The following is a 19,770-nucleotide window of genomic DNA, read 5'->3' as shown; positions in this document are numbered from 1 at the left end:
GCTTTTGAGAGTATCTGAACGCACGGGCATGGATATGTTCCAATAAAACTCTATTTACACAAATAGGCAGTGGGCCAGACTTGGCCTGAGTCACAGTTTGCCAACCCCTGTTTTGTAAACTGAGATTCAATTAAACATGAGTGTGGGAATTATTTAGACCATGAAGTCATAAATCAAGAGCTACAATCCACTTGAGGTGGCTTTCCCAAGCTGCAGGTATCAACATTTGAAGTAAATGTTTTGCGGATCCAAGCCTAAAAGTCTACAACTCCAATTTCTATTAAAAAAAAAAAAGTCAGGGTTCAGTAAAGATGTAGAAAACCCACCCTCCACGGTGAAGTTTGGCTTCTTGACTTTTCAGATCAAGAGTATACGAAATTAGGTTTTCACTTGAGCAAAGCTTCTCATAGACAAGTAGCCTGGAAATTGCTTCCCCAGTGCTCTCTTGGATTACTTTTGCCACATTTTAGGCAATCAATTCTGTTGTGCAAAAGTATGTTGAGGTTGTTAGCATTAGGATAGATGTTTAAATGATTTTTAATGCTCTTGAAATTTAACAATCATTGTTAGTTGAAGATTTAAAAATTAGCAAACATTGTGCAAGTAATTCTAGAAAAAGAACTGGTCTATGACTGGAGATAAAAGTGTTAAGTTTGTGGATTGTTTTTTTTGTTTGCAAATGACAGAAAACCCAAATCAGGTTGGTTTAAACCAAAAGAGAAGTTGCTAGCAGAGATGTGTGGCTTAATATATAGATTAATTATCACTGGGACCCTGTCTCTCTCCATCTTAGCTCTGTTCTCCACGTTGGCTTCCTTTGCAGACTCTATAAAGTCATGAGATGGCTGCCAACAGCTATGGAGGAGCATCCTCTAGGTTCAAGTCCAGTGAAAAAGAGAACACCTCTCTTCCCAAAGTCCCAGTAAGTCTCATGGCCTCTCATTGGCTCTAGCTGGCTCTCATGCCCCTGGCTAGCCCAAGGCTGTGGCCAGGGGTTTGCAGGGCTCCCAAATGGCCCTCACGCACATCCAGGCAGCCACAGGGCAGAGTAAACTCTGCTTGAAGCATGTGGACTGCTTGCGGTGGATCACAACGGTTCGCTGAGGAAAATGAGGGAAGGCTAGATGAGTTCTGAAAGGCAAAACCAAGAGCTACATCTTCAGTTTTGTTGGACCTTCTCTTGAGAAACTCGGTTGGCCTCCTGCGCTCTTGGTGTCAGGTGTGATTTGCCTCACAGCTGTCTCTTGGCATATTCCTTCCTACCATAGCCAACTTTCAGTTTATCTGCAGTGGTGCAAATGTCCAGGTCAAGCCTTCCTGCATAGCCTACTCCACATACAAAATGGCACAACCAGTGGGGCCATCATACGTTATATACGGAGAGGCCCAGTGCCTTTTTCCTTCCAAAGTACCTGGGGCCTGAGGAGCTGCTGCAAATCTGGGATTAGATGTTTAGGTTTGAAAATGTAATAGCACAGTTTTCATTCCTTCATGTGACTGAGGAAAGATCATGGGTTCCCAGAGAGGACCCATATTCTTAAATTCCTCTCATTGTCTGAGCTAATTATTAGAACTTGATTTCCATAACTTGAAACACAAGGGTTATAAATAATCATGTGTAAATGTGCTGTGTATGGAGAACCTCAAGCTGGTGTGTGTATGGGATGGCAGGATGATTCCAGCGGGCGAGGGAGGGCAGGGCCGCCAGCTGGGGCAGCTGAGACTGTGGAAGGGTTGTGGAATACCACAGTTGCTTCAGGGTAAGAGATGGCAGCAGAAGCTCGGCCAGGCCAATGATGAGCAGGAGGGACCATAGTCTGTAGAAGTGACTTCTGAGGGGTGGAAGGTAGAGGGAAAGGAGAAGTGTTGGCTTGGCTCCTCATCTGAGCTGCTGAGGGAGGTGAGGACCACATGGACAGCAGCAGTGGCCACAAGCCAAAGGACTTATGCAGGGAGCCACGTGAAACAAAGAGTGTCAGGCCCAGAGGAGAGGACTTAAAGAGTGAGGAAGGTTCTGGAACATGCCGTAGAGGCAGCCAAACAAACTGTGTAACGGGAGACCGTCTTTCTGTTTTACCTCAGTTGATGAGCTAAACATTTTACCTCATACCATGGGGGAGTTTAACTGTATGCCTAAACAAGCAACAGGGAGGGGCATAGCCAAGGAAGGTAAGCCCTTCAATGTGGGGGAGGACAGAGTCTCTGAGAAGTCAACTTCTTCCATGTTATTCCAGAAGGTGACAGGGAAAAGAGATGTCCGACATGAGCCTTTGCCTATGTGCCCAGATCTGTGAGGGTAGGGGTTGTGGTGGGCAGCAAAGGCAGCCCCCCACTATGCCCCACACCCGCTGGGCCTTCCTAGAGCAAGAAAGCCTGGGTTGCTCACTGCAGAGATCGGCGTGAACGGTGGCACCTGATCTCTGCCTTCACCTCAGAGTTCACCCAGCTGGGAACTGCACATTTAGTGTGTTCAACAGAGGTGGAAACCCACGCCCTCCCAAATCCAAGCAGTCTCACTTTCACTCCTGAGGTGAACTCGAGGCCCCTGGGTGCCATTTGTAGAGGACGCACGTTTCCCTTCGGGGGTGGCATGGGGAAGCCCACTCTGTGGCCTCGCTCTCTGGGCCATCTCCCCTGGAGCCTCATCCTTTACATCTTCAGACCCAGAGGCCATGTTTCCGTGAGGATCTCCTCGGCCTCTGCAGGCTGTGGAACAGGACTGTCTGGGCTTGAATCTCAGCTCCTACATGGGTTATGAACCTTGAACGAAGAGCTTAACAGGCCCATCAGCATCTCGATTTCTTAATCTGTAAAAGAAGAATGTGAATGCTAATTTGTGGTGAATGTTGCGTAAGGTAATACACAGTGTACACGGCTAAGTATTCGGTAAAGTCAGCTACTTACCGCTGGCTTTCCTGTCATAGCCCGAATGAGGTCTCTCCCGTCCCTTGTCAAACATCTCGGTGTGTTTTTCAGGGCTTCCTCTTGGACCAATTCCTACCGATGTCTGTGTACCTTCCACCGTGTGTTTCCTGAACCTTAGGACCCAGTGCCACCCATTCCAGAACATTCCACCACCCGGAGTAGCTGGTACTTGGCTGGCTCTGGACTTCATGGAGTGGGGTTTATTCAGAGTTTTTGAGGAGGACCGTGTGCCCAGTAAGAGCAGGAGTACCCCTTGCCGGACTTCTCTCTCTGAAAGGGGGGGGGGGGTTGTTAGACGTTTCGGCGTGTTAGGGAGACACCTAAGGAGTAGAAGCATTTTTTCTCAGGTTCTCACCTGAGGGCTTTGCTCCACCAATGCACCTTGGCAGCTTCTCCCAGATCAACAGTAATGCCCTATGTTTCATGATGACTTCATTATTGCATCTCAGAGGCCAGGCTGGTCGGACTATTTCTTCAGTGCTTTTCCTTTCCAGCTCAACTAGTCATTAAGAATCAGCTTCAGGGGCGCCTGGGTGGCTCAGTCGTTAAGCGTCTGCCTTCAGCTCGGGTCGTGATCCCGGATTCCTGGGATCGAGCCCCGCATCAGGCTCCCTGCTCGGCGCGAAGCCTGCTTCTCCCTCTCCCACTCCCCCTGCTTGTGTTCCTTCTCTCACTGTCTCTCTCTCTGTCAAATAATAAAATAAAATATTAAAAAAAAAAAAAGAATCAGCTTTAAAAAAACCGCACGGCCCGTGTGTGCAGCCCAGGGCCTCCCCCTCATCCCCCCTCCTCTCGCGCCCCCTGGAATCAGGCTTCAGAAAGTAATCTCATGCCACTCCCAAAAGGCTGCACCTGATTTGTTTCCATAGCGTCATAGAGGATCATTAACTCCTCTACACTTTCTCAAACTTATTAAATTATGAAACATTTGCTGCACCTGAGTGCACCTTGGTCTCCTGTGGTGATTGGAGGGGGCAAGAAGGGAAGTCTGGAAGCCCCACCCTCCCCAGGGCCAGCCCAGCCCAGAATCCCTGGCTTTCTCTCTCCCTTATGATGTTGGCAGGCAGGGAGACGTTAATCTCTTTCAGCTGGAGCGGGTTCACTTCGTTTCTCTCCTGAGAGGAGGCCAACAGGAACTGACCCCAGGTTGCCATGAGCTCTGTCATCACCAGCTGTGAGCACCCCGAACCTTTGGTGAGTGCGGCTGAAAGAGAGGAGACGAGAAGAAGGGGGCAGGCAGAACGGAAGAAAGGCCTGGAGGGGGTCCTGGTGCCCTAGTTCATTATTCGTGCTCAGCACATGCGGCTCACGTTCTAGAGAAGATTGTAGATCGCTAGACAGGTGTGCCGCTGCCCTCCCTACCACGCTGTCGTGAGGCCAGGATTCCTCCCTGAGTGCTGAACTCGGTGAATGCCTTCCCAAGCAAGGAGGAAGCCCTGGAAGATCCTTTTAGTTTTACCTTTATTCCCAGCTGGTCTCCGAAGATACCTAAATATTTGTTTTCCAGGTTTCTCCGTGCTATGATTTCTTTGCTCAGAAGGACTTTCTAAAACAAAGCAAAGGGAAAGAGAGAGGGCATCGGAGAGAGAGAGAGAACTAATATTTACCAAACAACCAATCCAGCCCGGGCACTTTATATGTTTTATTTTCTTCCTTCCAAGCCAACGATGCGGGTGCTTCTGTTCCCAGATAAGGAACCTGAGGCCCAGAGAGATACAGTAACAGTAAGGTTCCTCTGGAGGCTTCTCTGGCGAGGCCTTGAGCCCTGCCCCCCGCCCCCCCACCTTCCCAACCGATTTTTGAGCACCTAAAAGTAAGAGGGTGAACTGAGTGGAGACACTCTTGTTCTTGGCACTGCTCACCCCCAGGGGGAAAGAGCTCCTGTTCACCGGGGCCTGCGGGCCCTGCGGGATGGGGGTCACCCACAGACGCTGGCTGGGCGCCCACAGCTGTCCCCTGGGGCCAGGCCGCCAGACCCTGCCCACAGAGGCTCAGCCCCCTGGTGAAGAGACCCCGGCTGTTTTTTCCCCAGGAACTCGTGCAAGGCACTTGAGAGATCTCGCTGCTTTTTCTCTTCAGGATTCTTTCTGCCCCTACCGTCATGGAAACAAAACAAAACAAAAGTCTTGGGAAATCAGTCAGAGACTTCTACATTTTGGTTTACCTGAGGCCACCTGGAGCATGGCAGGTCTGGGCTTGTACCCCTCCCCTTTTCAGTGGCCTGCCTTCTCTTCATCCTCGGCACCCACTCTTCTGAGATGTCTTTGGTTTTGTATCATGTTGCTCTGCTGGAAATTTTGAGGAACATTAACAAGGGGGAGATAGGTTCCTGACCCTGAAAGCTTGTGGCCTAGCTAGGGGAACGCAGCGTACACAGAAATGTTTCTGGTACAAGAGAGAAAACAGCAAATTATGTAACAGAGAGACACAGGGTGCTGGGAGTTACCGGGGAGAAAAATCATATGGGTGTGGGGAGGTCAGGAGAGGTGATGGGGAGGAGGTGTTGAGCTCTTGCAAGTGGGTGGGGGAAGCAGGGGGCTCAAGGGGGGCCCCACAGGGGGAGCTAAGGCTCTGACACAGGATAACGGGGGCCACACTTGGAGGAACCTGGACAACCCCATTGGCTACAGCCAGGCAGATGGGAGTGTTAGGAAACAAACCTAGAGGGCCAGGCAGGGTACTGGAAGCTGTGTGGGGTGTGAGTGGAGTCAGAGGGGCAAGGGACCCCTCTTCCTCCCGGGAACTCCATTGCTGTCCCTGCACCCGAGTCTCCTCCTGCCTTGCCTGGCAGCCCCAGGCAGTCGGGCACTGCACCCATTTACATTGGCACGCTACATCCATTCATTCGGTCCACACTGAACACAGGTGTTGGCTAATCTAGAAGCTGGGACTACACAGAAGAGTAAGGCACAATCAGTGCTTTCTAGGAACTCACAGCCCAGCAGAAGCGAGGGATACGGTAACTGTCCATTCGAATAACCACGCCGTGAGGAGAGCTTTGGCGGGTGTAAACACAGGGCGAGCCCCTCTGAGGGCAGCTACAGCATTCTGGGGCCAGGATCCCCATGTACCTGTCTGGGAGGGAAATCTGCCCATTTTCTGACCTTGGAGTTGGCTCCCAACTCCTCCTCCACGAAGCCGCTACTCAACAAAGGGCTTCAGGCAAAGCAGCCACTCACCTCGCATGACCCCAGACCACACACACAGGCCCTACTAAAGATGTGTAATGTAGAAAATCACTGGTCTTTTGAGTCGGGACCCAGAAACCCCAAACTGGCCAACCGTTATCGCTGTCCCCTTGCCTCTTGCCCCTGGCAGGCCATCCATCTACCCAGCTGAAATCAGGAAGTCCACTTGATTCCTCTTAAAATGTCTAGGTGTGTCCTTCTCTTGTTCCCAGCAGAGGGATGATGTGCTCAACTGTCACAATGATGGCCAAGGCAGGAGGAAGCCTGGGCGGGCCGGGAGCTCCAGCAGCAGCCCACTGATCTACAGCATTCTGGATGTCCCACCGTGGTACCTCTGCATCCTCATGGGGATCCAGGTAATGCCACCCAGCGAGCCCTGGGTCCAAAGAGGCTCTGCCTCAAAAACCACACTGATCACACCCAGGCCGAATTAGTCAAGATCTACAACTTTGGTTACTGATATTCTTGTCTTCCACGTAGTTGACTTCCAGGGGAACTCAAAGCTCCTTGTCTCTCTTTCTCTCAGGGGTGTGGGGGTGGGGGGTTGGAATTAGCGCAAGAGTCTCCCTCATGCTAAGCTGATAGGTCACATCAAGGACGCCGACTGCATCATTTTCACGATACCGACCTCGATTTATTTGATTTGCAACAACTTAAAAATGTGATAACCAGGGCTTGGGGAATTTGGGGAAACAAGCACTGTCAAACGCTTGTGTTGGAACATTTTTTGATGCAACCTTTCTGGATGACCATTGGTGGTTTCTATCAACATGTAAATCATATGCCCTTTAACCCAGTCCCCAGTGTTTAAGAATTTCTCTGTGGATACACTGGCAAGACTTGTTAGGTACAAAGACGTTCTTGTAACATTATTGGCAATAGTAACATCAAACCACACAACAAACAAATAAGCACAAACCCTAGAAACAACCCAAATATCCTTCAAAGGGAACGGGCTGAACAAACTGTGACCACATCCGAACAGATGACTTTTGTATGCAGCTGCTAAAAAGAGAAAGATATATTTCTCTTGCAGTTAGGGAATATTCCCCAATAGATGGTAAGTGAAAAAAGCAAAGTAAATAACTATGTATATGCTGTTATCTTTTATGTGTGTGTTAAAAACAGAGAGAGAGAAAGATAGAGATAAGTATGTGGAGTGATTTGGGGTTTTGAAGGATCCCTAAGAAACTAACAAAGGTATTTAGCTTTGGGAAGAAGAACCAAGAAAGGGGAGGTGGCTTTCCGTTTTCACTTCTGATTCTGTAAGTTTCTGTAACATGAATTTGCCAGACTCACAGATGTGTTTCTTTTAATTTTACAAAGTGTTCATTATGGAATATCAGGGATGGGGTACACTTTTTGTTTACTTCTTGGTGCTTTTCCATAAAGTAAGAAAAGCTGATGTCATACTACTTAAAAAATATTATGAGCCGAGAAAATGGATCATATAGATAATATAGATCTACAGCCACTGACTCAGAGAACTGTAAGGACATATTTTTGAATTTAAGAAAGCCAAATGCAGCTGTCAAGTTTTCCCAACATGATTTGTTGAACAGCCTGCTTTTCTCCCATTGGATATTCTTTTCAGCTTGTCAAAGATCAATTAACCTATAGTTGTGGGTTTATTTCTGGGTTTTCTACTTTGTTCTATTGATCTATGTGTCTATTTTTGTGCCAGTACCATGTTGTTTTGATTACTACAGCTTTGTAATATAATTGAAGTCCAGAATTGTGATGCCTTCAGCTTTGCTTTGCTTTCTTCTTCTCCTCTCCTCTCCTCCTCCTCCTGCTTCTGCTGCTGCTGCTGCTGCTGCTGCTGCTGCTTCATCGTCGTCGTCATCATCATCTTCTTCTTCTTCTTCTTCTTCTTCTTCTTCTTCTTCTTCTTCTTCTTGGGGAGAGGGAGAGAGGATCTTAAGCAGGTTCCATGCCCAGCGCAGAGCCTGATATGGGGCTCAATCTCATGACCCCGAGATCATGAGCTGAGCTGAAATCAAGACTCAGATGCTCAACTGACTGAGCCACCCAGGTGCCCCTCCAGCATTGTTTTTCATTTTCAAGATTGTGTTGGCTATTCAGGGTCTTTTGTGGTTCCATACAAATTTTAGGATTGGTTGTTCTAGTTCTGGGGAAAATACTGTTGGTATTTTGATAGGGATTGCATTAAATGTATAGATTGCTTTGGGTAGTATAGACATTTTAATGATATCTGTACTTCCTATCCATGAGCATGGAATGTCCTTCACACTCCATGTGTATAGGTCTTCCACCTCTTTAGTTAGGTTTATTCCTAGGTTTCTTATGACTTTTGGTGGAGTTGTAAATGAGATTGTTTTCTGAATTTCTCTTTGTGCTGCTTCACTATTGGTGTACAGAAATGCAACAGATTTCTGTATGTTGATTTTGTATCCTGTGACTTTACCGAATTTATCAGTTCTAGCAGTTTTTTTGATGGAGTCTTTCAGGTTTTCACGGTATCATGTCATCTGCAAATAGTGCAAGTTTTACTTTTTCCTTACCAATTTGGATGCCTTTTATTTCTTTTTGTTGTCTGATTGCTGTGGCTAGGACTTCCAGTACTATGTTGAATTAAAGTGGTGAGAGTGGACATCCTGACCTTAGAGGAAAGGCTCTCTGGTTTTCCCCACTGAAGATGATATTAACTGTGGGTTTTTCATACATGGCCTTTATTATGATGAGGTGTGTTCCCTCTAAACCTGCTTTGCTGAGGATTTTTTTTTTTTTATCATGAATAGATGTTGTACTTTGTCAAATGCTTTCTGTGCACCACTGAAATGATCATATGGTTCTTATCCTTTCTCTTATTGATATGTATCACATTGGTTGATTTGGGAATATTGAACCACCGTTGTAACCCAGGAATAAATCCCACTTGATCACGATGAATGATTTTTTAAATGCATTGTTGAATTCAGTTTCCTAGTATTTTGTTGAGGATTTTTGCATCTATGTTCATCAGGGATATTGACCTGTAGTTCTCCTTTTTAGTGGTGTCTTTATCTTGTTTTGGTATCAGGATAATGCTGGCCTCATGGAATGAATTTGGCAGTTTTCTTTCCTTTTCTATTTTTTTGGAATAGTTAAGAGAATAACAGGTATTAACTCTTCTTTAAATGTTTGTTAAAATTCACCTGTGAAGCCACCTGGCCCTGGACTTTTGTTTGTTGGGAGTTTTTTGCTTACTGATTCAATTTCTTTGCTGGTTATCAGTCTGTTCAAATTTTCTATTTTGTCCAGTTTCAATTTTGGTATTTTGTGTTTCCAGGAATTTATCCATTTCTTCCAGGTTGTCCAGTTTGTTGGCATGTAGTTTTTCATAATATTCTGTTGCAATTGTTTGTATTTCTGTAGTGTTGGTTGTTATTTGTCCTCTCTCATTTGTGATTTTATTTATTTGAGTCCTTTCTTTCTTTTTTTTTTTGATAAGTCTGGCCTGACGTTTATCAATTTTATTGATTTTTTTTCCCCACAGAACCAGCTCCTGGTTTCATTGACTTGTTCTATTGTTTTTTTAGTTTTCAGTTATTTCTCCTCTAATCTTTATTATTTCATTTTTTTCTGCTGGTTTTAGGTTTTGTTTGTTGTTCTTTTTCTAGCTCCTTTAGGGCTAAGGTTAGATTATTTATTTGAGATTCTTCTTGCTTCTTGAGATAGGCCTGTATTGCTATAAACCTCCTTCTTAGAACTGCTTTTGTTGGGACGCCTGGGTGGCTCAGTCGGTTAAGCGTCTGCCTTCGGCTCAGGTCATGATCCCAGGGGCCTGGGTTCGAGTCCCAGATCAAGCTCCCTGCTCAGCAGGAGGCCTGCTTCTCCCTCTGCCTGCTGCTCCCCCTGCTTGTGCGCTCTCTCTCTCTCTCTCTCTCTCTCTCTGGCAAATAAATAAATAAAATCTTAAAAAAAAAAAAAGAACTGCTTTTGTTGAATCCCAAAGGTTTTGGATTGTTGTGTTTTCATTTTCATTTGTTTCCATGTACTCCTTTTTTCTTCTTTTATTTACTGGCTGACCCATTCACTGTTTAGTAGCATGTTACTTAACCTCCATGTATTTGTGATATTTCCAGATTTTTTTCTTGTGGTTGACTTCTACTTTCATAGTGTTGTGGTCAGAAAAGATGCATGGTAGGACTTTGGTCTTCTTGAATTTGTTGAGGCTTTTTGTGGGCTGATATGATCTATTCTGGAGGATGTTCCATGTGCACTTGAAAAGAATGTGTATTCTGCTGTTTTAGGATGGAATGTTCTGAATATATCTGTTAAATCCATCTGTTCCGGTGTGTCATTGAAAGCCATTATTTCCTTGTTGATTTTCTGTTTAGATGATCTGTCTATGGATGTAAGTGGGGTGTTAAAGTCCCCTACTATTATTGTATTACTACTGATTAGTTCCTTTATGTTTGTTATTAACTGTTTATATGTATTTGGGTGCTCCCATGTTGGGTGCATAAATATTTAAATTGTTATATCTTCTTGTTGGATTGTCCCCTTTATTATTATATAGTGTCCTTCTTTGTCTCTTGTTACAGTCTTTGTTTTGAAGTCTATTTTGTCTGAAATAAGTCTTGCTACTTGGCTTTTTTTTTTAAGATTTATTTATTTATTTGAGAGAGAGAGAGAGAGTGAGCATGGGCAGGGGGAGGGACGGGGGAGAGAATCCTCAAGCACACTCCCTTCTGAGTTTGGAGCCCAATCTCATAACCCTGAGATCATGACCTGAGCTGAAACTAAGAGTCAGATGCATAACTGACTGAGCCATCCAGGTACCCACCCCCCCCAGCTTTCTTTTGACATCCATTTGCATAATAGATATTTCTCCATCCCCTCACTTTCAATCTGCAGGTGTCTTTAGGTCTAAAATGAGTCTCTTGTAAGCAGCATATAGATGAGTCTTTTTTAAAATCCATTCTGACACCCTATGTATTCTGACTGAAGTGTTTAGTCCATTTACATTCAAAGTAATTATTGATAGATATCTATTACCATTTTATTACTTGTTTTGCGATTGTTTCTGAAGATTTTCTCTGATTCTTTCTTGTCTTTCTGCCATATTTTGCTGATTTTCTTCAGTGATATATTTGGATTTATTTCTCTTTACTCTTTGCATGTTTCTTAGTGGTTTGGTATATAGCTGCCATTAGGTTTGTATATAACCTCCTCTGCAAATAGCAGTCTATATTAAGTTGGTGGTCCTTTAAGTTTAAATCCATTCTTTTCTCCTCTCCTCCCATGTTTTAGGTATATGTTATTACATTTTATATTTTTGTGTGTATGTGAGTTCCTTGACTGATTTTTTACAGAAATATTCATTGTTACTGCTTTTGTGTTTCCTGCCTTTATACTGTCACTTTTGGTCTCTCCTTTCCACTCAAAGTGTCTCCTTTAATATCTCTTAAGGGACTGGTTTAGTCTTCATGAACTCCTTTAGTTTTTGTTCGTCTGGGAAACACTTTATCTCTCCTATTTCTGAATGATAGTCTTGCTGGATAGAATATTCTTGGCTGCAGATTTTTCCCATTAAGCACTTTGACTAGATCATGCCACTCCCTTCTGGCTTGCCAAGTTTCCATTGAAAGATCTCCTACTAGCCTTGTGGGTTTTCCCTTGTAAGTTAATGACTTCTTTTGTCTTGCTGCTTTTAGGATTTTTTTTCTTTATCACTATATTTTGCAAGTTTAATTACACTATGTCTTGGTGTGGGTCTCCTTTTGTTGATATTGTCAGGAGTTCTCTGTGCCTCCTGGATCTGGATGTCTGTTTCCTTCCTCAGATTAGGAACATTTTCAGCTATTATTTCTTCAAATACATTTTCTGCCCTCGTTCTCTCTCTTTCTTCTTCTGGGACTCCTATAATACAAATGTTATTATGTTTCATGGATTTACTGAGTTCCCTAAGTCCATCCTTGTTTTGTGTAATTCTTTTTTCTCTTTTGTTCAGCTCGATTACTTTCCATGACTCTGTCTTCGAGGTCACTCATTTCTTCCTCCGCTTCTCCTATCCTGTTATTCATCCCATCACATGTGCTCCTCATTTTGTTTACTGAGCCCTTATATCTCTGCTGTGTTAGTCCTTATCTCTGTGTTAAGGGTCTCACTCATGTCTTCCACTCTTTTCTTAAGTCTGGTGAGTTTCCTTATGATCATTGCTTTATATTCTCTAGCAGGCATGTTACTTATATCTTTTTTGCTTAGCTCTCTGGCCATGGCCTTGTCCTGTTCTTTCATTTGGGATAAATTTCTCTGTCTCCCCATTTTGTCTGCCTCTCTGTGTCTGTTTCTGTGTGTTAAGATAGTCAGCTCTGATTTTGCTCTTGAAAGTGGTGGCTTTATGAAGAGGAGGTCCTGAGTGCCCTGCAGGGCAGTGTCCCCTGTTCACCAGGACATGGCATTTCAGGCGAGTCTCCTGTGTGTTGCTAATGCCCTGCTGTTGTGTCTGAGTCACTGTTCCTTTCAGGGCAGTCATCTGTACTGCCCTCTGCCTGTTGTGGGCTGTGCTTGCTCTCTGTCTGTCAGTGGGATCCAGGCAGGCCAGTTCTGAAGGGGCATGCCCGCCAGGCAGTTTGGGAGTGGGGCAGCTCCCAAATTCCCAATTTTGTTAGCAAAATTTGCATTGGGCCACTAGTTCTAGGCCAGATCCCCCGAAGCACTTAGGCAGCTGTCAACTGGGGACTGTGAGCCAGGTGGCTGGGGGTGTGAGGCTGGGCTCAGTGCACTGGCTGGGTGCGTGGGCCTGGCAGCAGTGCACCCTGCGGCTGGCGAAGCACATGCGCAGCTTTAACATAATTTGCCCTGAGCCCGGCGGAGGCCACAACTGTCGTGCAAAGTGGCTCTGTGTTTATGCTGGAGGATGGGGGAGGAAAAGGGCACCTGCCGGCTCCCTTGTTTTCAAAGAAGTCCCCCAGTATGCTCCGAAATCAGTTTGAACAGATCTGTCTCCGTTTGCCCCAGATGTTGTATAAGAGGGAGGGAGAGAGAGAGAGAGAGAGAGAGAGGGAGCGCGCAGGGGGAGGGGCAGAGGGAGAGGGAGAGAGAGACCCAAGCAGACTCCCCACTGAGTCTCACAACCCTGAGATCACGACCTGAGCCCTGAGCCGAAACCAAGAGTTGGCCGCTTACCCGACTGTGCCGCCCAGGTGCCCCTGAACTGCCATTTTTATATTGCCTCTCCCCTCAGGCTGCTGGCTCTTTAAGGGCGGTGACCCGGCTGTCACTTCCCCTTCCAGTCGGCCCAGTGCTGAGTCAGCTGCCTTTCACAGCTCTGGGCTCCAAGCCCCCCCCCCCCGCCCCACGGTTTTACAGACTCACGGAATTCAGTCCCTCTTGTGTTTAAAGCCAAACGTCACGGGGATTCGTCTTCCCTGTGTGAGCCCCCTGGTGCCAGGGCCCATTTGTCTGCCCTTTCTGTGTGCACAGCTCCCTCCCTGCTGCGGGCAGCCTCCCTCCACCTTTCTGACCTTCCAAAACTTTCAGATGCAGCTGCTTCTCTATGTTCAGTTGTGGAATTTGTTCTGCCTGTCTTCGGATCACTGTTCGGTTTCTTGATTTGGATGGGGATGATACCTAGTTGTAAGCGTGGAAGGGGGTGAACTCGGGAGTCTCCTGCCCCACTATCCCCCCGAGCTCCAAGTCTCTCGCCCACTTTTTAAATCAGATTGTTCGGGTTTTGCTATTGAGCTCTATGAGTTCCTTAGACATTCTGGATATTAATGGGGTGCCTGGGTGGCTCAGTCAGTGAAGCATCTGCCTTTGGCTCAGGTCATGATTGGGGACCCTGGGGTGGAGCCCTGAGTCGGGCTCCCTGCTCAGCGGGGAGCCTGTTTCTCCCTCTCCTCCCTGCTCATGCTCTCTCTCACTATCTCTGTCCCTCTCTCTCTCAAATAAATAAAATCTTAAAAAAATTTTTTTGGATATTAACCTTTTATCAGAGAGACGGTTTGCAAATACTTTCTCCCATTCTGTAGGCTGCCTTTTTATTTTGCTGTTTCCTTTGCTGTGCAAAGCTTTTTACTTTGATGTAGTCCTGCTTGCTTATTTTTGCTTCTGTTGTTGGTGTTTTGGTGCCATAGCTAACGATCTTTGTCAAAACCTGATGTTAAGGAGCTTTTCCACTGTGGTTTCTTCTAGGACTTTCATAGTTTCAGGCCTTATATTTAAGTCCTTAATCCATCTTGAGTTAATTTTTATGAATGGTGCAAGGTAGGAGTTCCATTTTTCATTCTTCTGTGTGTGGCTGTCCAGATTTTGCAATACCATTTATTGATGAGACTACCCTTTCCCCCATCAAGTCTTTTTGGCTTCCTTGTCAAATGTTAGTTGACCATATATGCATGGGTTTATTTCTGGGGTCTCAATTCTGTTCTATTGGTCTATTTGTCTACTTTTATGATAGTACCATTCTGGTTTTTCTTTTTTGTTGTTGTTTTTTGGGTTTTTTGAAAATAACATTCTTCCAGTTTTAAAAAACTGCCATCAAATTTAGTAAAGAATCTGCTTACGTTTGGGAAACAAATGAAATTCTGGTATGTTTTTATTATTTCATTTTTGTCTTACATTTTAAGGTAAATGAAAACATCAACCAGTTCTCAGGTACCATACTGTTTGATTACTGTAGCTTTGTAATAGAGTTTGAAATGAGGAATTATGATGGCTGCTTCTTTGTTTTTCTTTCTCAGGATTGCTTTGGCTATTTGAGGACTTTGGTTGTCCCATACAAATTATAGCATTGTTTTTTTCTGTTCTTGTGAACATCATTGAAATTTTGATAGCAATTTCATTGACTCTATAGCTGGCTTTGGATAGTATGGACATTTTAATGATATAAATTCTTCCTCCCTTCTGCTAATTTTGGGCTTAGTTTATTCTTCTTGTTCTAGTTCCTGGAGGTGTAGAGTTAGGTTGCTTGAGATTTTTCTTCTAGGCGTTTATCACTATGAGCTTCCCAGGAGTTTCGATATGTTGTGTTTCCATTTTTGTTTGTCTCAAGATATATTTTTTTAAATTTCCCTTTTGATTTCCTCTTATTCCCATTGGTTGTTCAGGAGGGTGTTGCTTACTTTCCACAAATTTGTGAATTTTCCAGTTTTCCTCCAGTTTCATACCATTACCGTCAGAAAAGACCCTTGGTATGATTCCCTTCTTAAATTTGCCAAGGCTGTTTTGTGACTTAACATATGATCTGTCCAGGGGAATGTGCTCAGGGCTTCCTGGTCATTAGTCTTGCCCTCACCTTGTACCTTGTTTTAATTATGAGCCTCTTACCTTGTTCTTTTTTTCTTTTTTTTTAGATTTTTGAAAAAGATTTTATTTATTTATTTGACAGAGAGAGAGAGAGCGCGCGCTCAAGTAGGCAGAGAGGCAGGCAGAGGGAGAATGAGAAGCAGGCTTACCGCTGAGCAGGGAGCCCGCTGCAGGGCTCCATCCCAGGACCCTGGGATCATGACCTGAGCCAAAGGCAGTCGCCCAACCAACTGAGCCACCGAGGCGGCCCTCTTGCCTTGTTCTTTTTCTGAAGGCCCCCTCTTTGGTTCCTGTTATGTCCTCCTGTTTTGTGTCCGTGCCTGGGTTTCTTACCCAGGATATCAGTTCCCAGTGTTAGAGTTCTACCCTTGAACCCCAGACCCTCAGGCTGGGTCTCTGTTTCTTGCTGCCTGGTCTCCCTTGTTCCCACTGCTGATCTGGATGTCTGCCTGTCACTCCCGGTCAGGCTCCTCTGAGACCAGAGGTAGAGCTCTTTCCTCTGGCAGAGGACTAGGAATGAGGGTGGAGGAGGCAGCCCAGCATCTACCTGTCTGTCCACTCTCTCTGCTCTGCCCACAGCACTTCCTCACAGCCCTGGGGGGGCTCGTGGCCGTGCCACTCATCCTGGCCAAGGACCTGTGCCTGCAGCATGACCCCCTGACTCAGAGCTACCTCATCAGCACCATTTTCTTCGTCTCCGGCCTCTGCACTCTCCTGCAAGTGTTTTTAGGAGTCAGGTAGGTAAAACTCTTTTCCCTGGCTTCTGACTTTTCACTGCTGGAGTATCAGCAAAATTTGTTTGGCTTGCAGCTGGAGAGGTGGTTAGGCAGCTGGTGGGACCTAACAGAGGGAACATGGGACTTGGAATCAGAGCCTGGGTTCAAGTCCTAGCTCTGTATTGGCTAGTATTCTCGGTTCACGTTACATAAATGTCTGTATTGGCTAGTATTCTCGGTTCACATTACATAAATCCAGATTAGTTTAGGCAAAGATTTGTTCTCTATTAATGTATAAGATCAAGGTAAGAGAAAGGCAAGGTGCATCATGCATCAGGAACAAGGACTCAGATGGGACTTCTCTTGTTTCTACAAAGGCCTGCCCCTAATTTTTGTGAGATGCAGGGCAAGAATACAAATGGATTCCCACACACTGCATGTCTAAATATTGGAGAGTTATAAACCAAACTTAGAGACTCTTAAATAAGATATGTTCTGATCATTCTACCTGGAAGGCCAGGTTTGAATCTGGAATTCTGTCACCACTCAAAATTCTGCTTTGGAACTTAGCCACATGGGGAGGGCCAATCCCCAGCCTGTGGCCTTCCTCCTTCTCTTCCTACCTCAAGCTTTGCTCCAGATCATAAATGGTCTTACATGCATGAATGTGGACACCACAGCCTGCATATCCAAGCTCCACCCCCCCCCCCCACACACACACCAGATTCCCCAGATAGCTGATGCTTGGCCATCCTCAGGCCTGGGGATGTGTACACCTGCATCATGGTCTGCCATGATGGTCTGCCTTCAGACCTGAGGAAGAGGCCCAAGCAGGCTCTGGAAAAGGCTCAGGGCCATTTGGGCAGAGAATTCTTGGCTGTCAAACGGGAGAGGCACACAGACTTGAGGTGGACATGTCCCCTTGGCCCCACAGACACCTCCCCCTAGAAGGCAGAGCGGGGCCCTCTGGAGCATCGGGCTAGGTGCAGGGGGCTCTCCTGTCTGAAGACAGAGCAGTCTCCTCACCACATTGCCAGTGCCTGTGCTCTGTTGTCATGGACAGGCTCCCTGCACAGGAGGGGGGACAGGTGGCTGGCAGTCCTCACACTTCTCTCCCAGAGCAGGTGAGTTCTGCTCCGGCAAGTCTCCCATTTTAAAATTCCAGGGAAGAGCGCTAATTGGTGCAACATAAACCAGATGCCCAGCTCTCACCCATCGGGGCAACAAATATGGAGACTCCTACTGAGGAAAGTTTCCCAAAGAAGCAGAGAAGAGGAGTTTTGTTCTGAGTAGACAAGACAGCAGAGATTCACTGAGTGGGATATGGGGTTTGGCACCTATAAAATAAGGCCGATGCTCATATTGCCTTTTCTCCCTTAGAGTCGCATTGATATGAGCAATTGTTAAAATCAGTGGAATCACCTTTAAAAAACCAAAAACAAAAAACATCACGTCCTTGGCGCACCTGGGTGGCTCAGTCGGTTAAGTGTCTGCCTTCAGCTCAGGTCATGATCCTGGAGTCCTGGGGTCGAGTCCCACGTCGGGCTCCCTGCTCGGCGGGAAGTCTGCTTCTCCCTCTCCCTCTGCCTGCCACACCTCTTGCTTGTGCTCTCTCCCTTTCTCAAATAAATAAATAAAATCTTAAAAAGCAAAAACAAAAACATCAAGTCCTTTATGCTCATACATAGGCTGCTAAAATTAGTCTGAGTAAAATGGAATCCGATTGCTCTGGAGCTGGCCTGGACAAAACTGTGAGGCCAGGAAAATGTCTCTGGAGCTTTCCCCCTCCTCATTTCCACACCTCCCCTCTTCCTATTCTCCACCACCACTCCCTGCCCCACCTTGAGTCCCAGAACTCCACACAGTGGCTCCCTTGGTTACCGTCAGCTCAGGAAATCCCTCTCTGTGGGTCCTCCAGCCCTCCCCCACCCGCCCCCTCACCTCAGACCCGTGAGTCCTGCGTCTTCTTCCTTTAACATTAATTTAGCATCTAGTCCAAGGACAGATCCAGGTTTTGTTCAGCCGGAAGCTTACACAGTTTTTGGTGTCCTCTTTAAGAAAAAAAAACAGAAGTATGAATACAAAATCACATATGAGAGAGAATATTATTAACTTGAAAAAAATCACAGCAAATCACAAATTTTAAAAAGTAGATAAACCCCACAAATGCCACAAATTCCAAAATAGAGCATGACGTTTTTATTATTTAACGTTCTTACAGTCCCCTGTAATACTTCTCCCTCACATTTTATGCCTGTGTACTCTTTTCTTCTTTAATTGAAGGCTGTGTACTCTTTGATCACCTCTTCATTTTATAAAGAGAAGGAAAGATAATTCAGTCATGAATTATCATGGATTTGTCCAAATTTGTTTGTACTTCCTGCTAGCTGAAATACATCATTCTGCCTTCACGCACAGACTGTAATAGTGCTGTGGATTTGTGCCCTGCAAACACAGAAATTCTGTTGTACTCGATTTCTATCAAAAAATTTAAAAATGTGTGCTGCATTTATAAGTGTATATGGTGCATTATTATGTATATTCTTGAGAGGAGACAGCTTCCATCCTGCCTGCGTAGCAATGAGAACCAAATCTTTTCTGGCAATTTCGCATATCTGATGGTTGTCCGATTTTCCAAAAAATCAATTTTCTGGCACCATACATTTCAGACCTTGTTTCTCATCCACCACCCACGTAGGTCAAATGTCAGGTGCTATGGGACACATTCATGACATAATGTGACCTCGGGTTCTGTGCCTTCTCGTCACACGGTAGAGTGAGCTGGTACGGAGGGTGGTAGGAATATGGTGAGAAACAATCATGACACCAAGGTGGCTAGAAATAAATTAAGTATACGTGTGTGGTTTAGTGGTCTCAAACCACATAAGTACATCCTACCACACTCAAACTGAATTTATCAGCCTCCCCTTAGCCAGATCCTAAAAGTGCTTATGGTCTTTCAAATGCCATCTGATGCAAGACTTAGAATCCGCAAGGTGGCAGTGCAAAGAGACAAGAGTTGTAGCCAAATGTGGCTGAAACTGTTTACTTTTGCAAACTTGACAAAGATATATGGCTAGTGAACACATTGCAGGGGTCCCTCCCGGGACTATAGAAGGAGCCAGGCAAGTGAGGTCCTTTCACCATCAGTCTCCTTTTGACCTAATCTGTGCCAGGCCTGTGCTCAGCCCTGGGTTTGTGAAGGGAAATGGAAAACATTTCCTACAGTGGGCTTTACCCGACCTGTCTTGACAGAAAATGACTGGACAGGAAAAATTATCCATTTCTTCTTTGTCAATTATCTGAATCAAACCACACAGGTCTAGACTGATACAGGGCTGGCCACTTGTTTCCAGGAGAGGCTGACCGTAGACAGCATTCATGTCTGGCATGGCCTTTTTGCCTGAATCCAATCAAAGGCACTTTGCAAAGTCATTTCCAGGCGATATGCCAAGGCTTAAGTTCTCACAATCTCTGCTAAGGAGTGGGAGACCTGTGCCCACAGCTTTGGTGGGTTAGTTCCCTGCTCTCTCTTATATGTCACCATCTCTGTGAGCCAAGATTTTTTCCAGATCCCCAACCAAGGACTCAAAAAGGTACAGGGCTTGCTCTGGTTTTTCTCTCAGAACCCTAAAATCCAGACCCCACCATTTTCCAGGATTGGCTCTAGGAATGTAAGAGGC

General features: G+C 45.6%; 1 protein-coding gene across 2 annotated transcripts in view; it reads left to right on the top strand.

The window, feature by feature from the left end:
- Positions 1-3,962: 3,962 nt before the first annotated feature.
- LOC112810900 (solute carrier family 23 member 2-like) overlaps positions 3,963-19,770 on the top strand; it is a 49,734-nt gene continuing 33,926 nt past the window's right edge. Inside the window, exons 1-3 of one of the 2 annotated variants that reach the window (XM_025854771.2) lie at positions 3,963-4,119; positions 6,326-6,469; positions 15,951-16,108. In XM_025854771.2, the coding sequence (XP_025710556.1) occupies positions 4,078-4,119; positions 6,326-6,469; positions 15,951-16,108 (344 nt within the window). In that variant the 5' untranslated portion in view covers positions 3,963-4,077. Of the gene's footprint in view, positions 4,120-6,325; positions 6,470-7,040; positions 7,174-15,950; positions 16,109-19,770 lie in introns of those variants that run through there. The other variant, XM_073899237.1, reaches the window with a different exon arrangement.

The sequence above is a fragment of the Callorhinus ursinus genome, unplaced genomic scaffold (assembly GCF_003265705.2).
Source record: "Callorhinus ursinus isolate GAN/ISIS: 27379988/994484 unplaced genomic scaffold, GSC_fseal_2.0 scaffold12, whole genome shotgun sequence".
In the NCBI taxonomy this organism is placed as follows: domain Eukaryota; kingdom Metazoa; phylum Chordata; class Mammalia; order Carnivora; family Otariidae; genus Callorhinus; species Callorhinus ursinus.
Note: the sequence above shows the minus strand (reverse complement) of the source record. Positions and strands in the feature narration are given on the sequence as shown.